At 33.7% G+C, this 6,000-nt stretch overlaps 1 protein-coding gene across 2 annotated transcripts in view; it reads right to left on the bottom strand.

Moving 5' to 3' along the window:
* The window catches only part of LOC109833456, a 5,310-nt gene extending 1,126 nt beyond the window's left edge, over window positions 1–4,184 (bottom strand). The window contains exons 1-4 of one of the 2 annotated variants that reach the window (XM_020401129.1): window positions 3,711–4,184; window positions 3,542–3,622; window positions 2,495–2,568; window positions 2,309–2,416 (exon numbers count right to left, since the gene is read on the bottom strand). In XM_020401129.1, coding sequence (XP_020256718.1) covers window positions 2,309–2,416; window positions 2,495–2,568; window positions 3,542–3,622; window positions 3,711–4,119 — 672 coding nt within the window. In that variant the 5' untranslated portion in view covers window positions 4,120–4,184. The remainder of the gene's footprint in view (window positions 1–2,308; window positions 2,417–2,494; window positions 2,569–3,541; window positions 3,623–3,710) is intronic. The other variant, XM_020401128.1, reaches the window with a different exon arrangement.

Below are 6,000 nucleotides of genomic sequence, written 5' to 3'. Positions count from 1 at the left end.
CTTATATTTAAGATATCATCACATTATAATTATAATCGAATCTCTAAAGAATATATTTTAAAAAAATTGCGCCTCTTGCACGTATGATAACGCTAGTACAATATGATTCTTAAACGTGTGAAATAATGGGGCGTTAAGAAATCATCAACATAACTAAACAATTTTTTGATCCATTAAATGAAGCGACCGTTAAGAAATCATCAACATAACTAAACAATTTTTTGAATTTCCTTTTAAATATTAAGATTAGCCTACGAACGAGCAAGGCATTAAATTGGCTCCTTCCACTTTTTCCACTAAAATCAGAAAATGTGGTAACACAAAATGATATGACTTTCACCTAAAGTTGGGCATGTAAAGTCTGCCTTCAGCAACTGGCAAGACATTAGTCTTTGGTCCTGCTACAGTGCTACCAGGCTCATCAACCAATTTCAAAATAACCGAGTCAAGTTGTAAAATAGGTGTTTGTACCTAAAGACTGTGAAGAGAGGAATCATAATTCACAAGTGGAAATATGATGCTTGGTATTAGTCCCCTTCTGTCAATTATGCTTTCAAAGACTTGAAACTTCACAATTCTTCATGTACTGCATGATTGGTAGCTTCAGAATATTACATTGCCTCCTGAGTATAACAAGTATTTTCATGATAATCTTGTAGGTGTCCTTTCAAATTTCTTTCACCTATGCACATAACCAAGCACCCAGATCCACNCCCCCCCTCCTCCCCATTTTTTATTTTTATTTTTATTTTTTTATGGCAGATGTGTTTCTTGGTCTTGAATACCATAAAATATATAGTAGCCAGCAGATAAATCATCTATACAGACTACCTGATCAAATAATTTGTAACCTATCAGCAAGTAAAAGCTTTCTAGTGTAGCATCTTATATTCAACTTATTTACAGTTCTTTGCACACGACATACATGAAGATATATCATACTTGCAGACATGCAATGCCCTATAGCAAAACTTGGTTTATCTTACATTTGGTCAAGACTCCTCTTCTTCCCTAATACCTAGTCTAGGAAATGTTGGAGGTTTTCTATTCAAGTTGATGGAACAATATGTTGCAAAACTTCACCAAACCTTTTATGGAGATTCCTTGCGTTGATTTGTGCGTCATGGCTAATATTGATGGAAAAAAATTTTAGGTGGCATTAAAACTAAAAACTTTTCCATCTAGAAAGGAACTTGAACCTGACCAGGTCACTTCATGTCAAAAACTAAACCAGGACACCTTGATGGGCATTCTTACTTTTCAGTCTTGATAGATGCTCTAAAAATTGAACCAGTGGCTATCCAGTTCGCAGCAAATAAGCACAAACAGTTGAATTATCTACTCTAAGACTCCAAGAACAATCAAAACCACATTACTTTCTAATCGCAAGATATACTCCTGACTATTGTATGCCGTCCAATTATCATCACTGACAACTACAGCAGCAAGCATATGTGATGCTTGTATTGTTCTTTGGTTAGTGCTTTAGTTTTTTGTTTCTTGATAAAAGATACATTTTCACTGACAAGGTTTGGTCTGCTTCAATTCCTCTAAGCATGCAAAGGTTGAATCAATCGTTTCATACTTCAGATCATAGAGATCTATCTAAAGGATGATCAACTGATTCAAGGGCACACCGGGCTTAATTCTCAATTTTTGTGAGTTTGTAAATCACAATGTCGGCCGCAATCCCATAATCTGTTGATGTATGTCACAGTCAATATTCAAGAAATCTACTGACGAATGAAAGGCAAAATATTTTTTGGCATAGAACTTCGACATTTGTGATTATTATATTGTCAGGAAAACGACCAACTATTAATGTAAAACTTATTGCCTGATGTAGGAAAAAAGATATGCATTGCCATACTGCTCACCTGAAAGACCATTAGGAACCCGAACGCATCATATCCCTCCATTCCTTCTATCAGTTTATCTAAAATCCTATGTCCCAGTAACACTCCTTCACTAAGATGGAGGCATTTACGAGTACATTTAAGGTCCTAATGAGTATCACGTCCAACCCTGGGCTATGACATATGATAAAAGAAGTATACAAAAAAGAAGTGTTACACATGTACTTAATTCTCCATGTTGAAAAATTTCTACCTACAAGTATCATCCACCATGTGGCAATGTAGCAATGAGCCAAATTGCAAAGCTAGAGTCTAAAAGTACATTTCAAAATACCAACTCAGTAACTTAAAAATCACATAGCATACTTCAACAGATGGGTTTACCTTTCTCCATTTTTCAGCGTCAGACAGCTATAAATGAACAAGGGGCAATAATCTAAGAAAGTTTATACCTGTTTGACAACAAAAGGATCCTCGGAAAGACTTAAAGGTTCTGTTAAAATAGTCAGAAAGCCATTTCTATTTCCATAAACAATATCAGTGAATTGCCTATCCCCCACCTGGCATTAGGAAAAAACCCATAATTTAAATAAAATGGCATCCAAAGAGAGAGTCAATTGCACAAGTCTTGAAATTACCATGATGAGATTTGAGGCCGAACAACCAAAGTACTTCTCTATATCTTCTGCTGTTCCACCTGGCTTCTTAATCTCTGCTATCCAAACAATGAATCTTTAGTAAATACAAGATTTATCTACAATACATTTGAAAATAAAGGTGCAAGCTTAGTCGAAACTAAAGAAATATATAATCATGGCTTATGCTAAGTTCCCAATATGCCAACATAACCCCCATAATGTAACCACCGGCATTTTAAAGAGCTCTGGTCATTTTCTATAACCTATGAAGCACGGACACACATAACATGAAGCCGTGTCGTGTCCGTGTCGGACACACGTGTCGAACATACGTATCCTATGTATTTTTTAGGATTTGCCTCGTGTCGGCGTGTCGGATGGCCGTGTCGGATCCGTGTCCGTGCTACATAGTGCACTATAAATCATATTATCTTCTTCCAGAAAACCAGAATGAACTCGGAGCACATATATCACTCAAAAACTCCAAAAATGTAGAGGCTTTGGTAGTTCTGAGAATTCCTAGAGGATTTCAAACTTATCTATAGTTGTCCACCTATAGAAACTGCCTTTGAATTCTGTTGAATATTCCCAATTGCTCTCTAATGGCAACATCTATGGTGCATAAGGAGACTCTTCTCTCTTAATAGATGTGCAAGTGAAAGAAAAAATTGTTTATGTATTCAAAACTCTCTTCTATTAAGTTCTCCATGACTTAGATTACCCCTGTCATGCGAGAAATTAAGTTAACTATATGCATATTTTTCTAGAATGGCCTTTCGAATAACGCAAGATAACATATGGTTTCAAGGTTGAGATAATATGGTTTGGATAACTCATGAATCATGTCGTGACTATAAACAAATGGTAAAGCAATTTCTGCCAAAATATTTAGAATTTTGGTTTACTAGCAAAGTTTCATATCATAAACTAGCACTTACTTTTCCAATTAAAAATGCTGTATAGCTAGCTAGAATTTCTCAAGATAACAACACTAATTTTTCAAAAAATTTTAAAAATAAAACAAATATAGAGATAAGATATACTTGCCATGCCTTATAACATGAACCCCTCCAATCGCCTCCTCGAGAGCCCTCGCCTCCTTCCCATCAGGATCATACTGATACAACCCTAAACCCAAAACCCATATATCAAAAAGATATTTAAAAATGCAAAAAATATTCTCAATAAAATGAAACAAGAAAAAACAAATGCTCACCTGCGGAGTTACTAAAAACCGCGATTTTTCCGGGGAAAGCAGATCGGCAGAGCTCAAAGGCCGGAACGAGAGATGGCCAGAGAGAAAGAGAATACGGCGCAGTGAGAGTGTTGTCCTTGTCAAAGACGACGCCTTGAAACCCTAACCGCCGGAGCTCGGCCCAGTCGAGGTGGCGGATGTCGGGGACGGTGAGGTGGGGTAGGGCGAGCTGTGGGTCCCTGGAGATGACGTCGGTGAAGGAGGAGATCCCCGAGGGATTGAAGCGCTGGCCTAGGGTTTGCTTCAGCCATGACGTCATTATAATGGGGTTCGATGGGGTTCGTTTGGTTTTGAGGTGGGAGGAGATGAGGAGGGGAGAGGGAGGGGAGAGGAGGCGGAGAGATTGAGGGAAGATGGAGATTGGGGTCATGGCAGCGATTTTAGCAATTTTTTATTTTATTATATTTTTGGTTGCCTTGTTTTTTACACAACTTGGTTTTTCTTTTTCTTTTTCTTTTTTTTATATTTCGCTTTTTTTATGCTTCTCTCACTTTTTAGTCGGTTTGTGCGCAATGGATCACGTTGGATCCCCCGTTCTTGACTGGTAAAATTCAAGTTCGACCACCGCTTGAGTTCGGTGCTGTGAGGACTTGAACCGGCCACAGTAATTTTTTAAGATTACTTTTTTCATCCAGATGAATTGTTATATTTATACATTTACTAGTCACTCAATTGGCTATATTTTGTTTTTATAACATCAGAGGTTAAAATATTTTTTTTTTGTTTAAAAAGCGTCAACATGATTTTCTTAAAAAATACATACACATAGTAGCAATAGTATATACTTTAGTTCAATTCAAACATTGACTTGAAGCCATTTAGAATGATGTCTTTTCTATGCTAAAATGGTGACATAGTAATTACACAATCCAAAAGTCAAAGAAAAAATTTCTATCAAGAAAAAGTAATTTAATATGTCAAATTAACAACTAATTTATAAAATATACATTGACAGTGTAGATAGCTATAAAAAGTAAGGTATATATCTTCGTAAAAATTTTATAGTGAGTGACCAACAATCATCCTAATTTAAGCATAAATAATTATTATTTTAATTGCTAATTTGATACGCCTAACTATAAAATAAATCTCAAGTAAAAAATAAGAATTAAAATTATATTATCATGTAGGTAAATAAATAAATGTTATTAAAGCTCCTATTTAAATTAAATGTAAAAGTAATAATTTAAATTATTTAGTGCCAAATATTATTTCACGCGAGAAAGTAAAATAATCTATGGTCTATATACCTATATAGTCAATCAATTAAACGTATTAAAATTATAATGACCACAATCAAAATTATATGATGAGTTCACATTAAATATAATTTATAAAAAATACTACATTAAAGTCAAAAACCTTTAAACCACTATATAGATTGTTAGAAATTTGTTGCATGTATAAACTATACTACCTAAGAATAGTGATGTGCACACTTAACTATAGCCTAATACAACTTACGAACGACTTACTCTTTAATATCATCATTAATTGATATATCAATGCATTACACTAATATCACAATAAAAATTTAAAAAACTACAAAAGAAACACCCCCAAAAGTTTTAAAAATTGTAAAAACAAATACCCTAAACTTTTATAATTTACAAATACACAAAACTATTAAAAATTATATTAAAATCAAGGAACTATAAAAAATCATTGAAAATTTTCAAACTTTGGAGGGGTAATTTGCAATGTACTAAACTTTAAATTTGTTTTTTTTTTATAAATTTCAAATCTAATAGATTTTCAATTAGTTATATTCATTAAAGAAAAGTTATGGGTAATATTGTCTATGAAAAGTTTTTCCTAAACCTATACTTTTAAAGGGAGTATGATATTTTTTATAATTTTTTTATTTTCTAGTGGTTGTTAGTAATTTTGTGTATTCATAATGTCTATAGGATGGTGTTTTTTTGTAAATTATGAATATTAGGGGTTTTTTATAATTTTTTAAACTTATAGTCCTTTTCTACAGATTGTAAAGTGTTTATAGACTATTTATAATTCCTATATTTTTAATTTACTAATGAGTTTGAAATTCTCAGGGTGTTTTTTGTAAAATTTAAAATTTAAGTGTTTATTTGTAGGACAAATTTTTAAAAAAGCCCCTTTTTTAAATTTAATAAGCAAAAACGACCGTCTAGAAAAATAATTAGCAAAACCGACCCTTTTCCCCTGAAAAGGGTCGGTTTTGTTGTAAGTTTGGCTGTTGCGAAGTGTACGGGACTAGTAGTCCCGTACA

The sequence above is a fragment of the Asparagus officinalis genome, chromosome 3 (genome assembly GCF_001876935.1).
Source record: "Asparagus officinalis chromosome 3, Aspof.V1, whole genome shotgun sequence".
In the NCBI taxonomy this organism is placed as follows: Eukaryota; Viridiplantae; Streptophyta; class Magnoliopsida; order Asparagales; family Asparagaceae; genus Asparagus; species Asparagus officinalis.
Note: the sequence above shows the minus strand (reverse complement) of the source record. Positions and strands in the feature narration are given on the sequence as shown.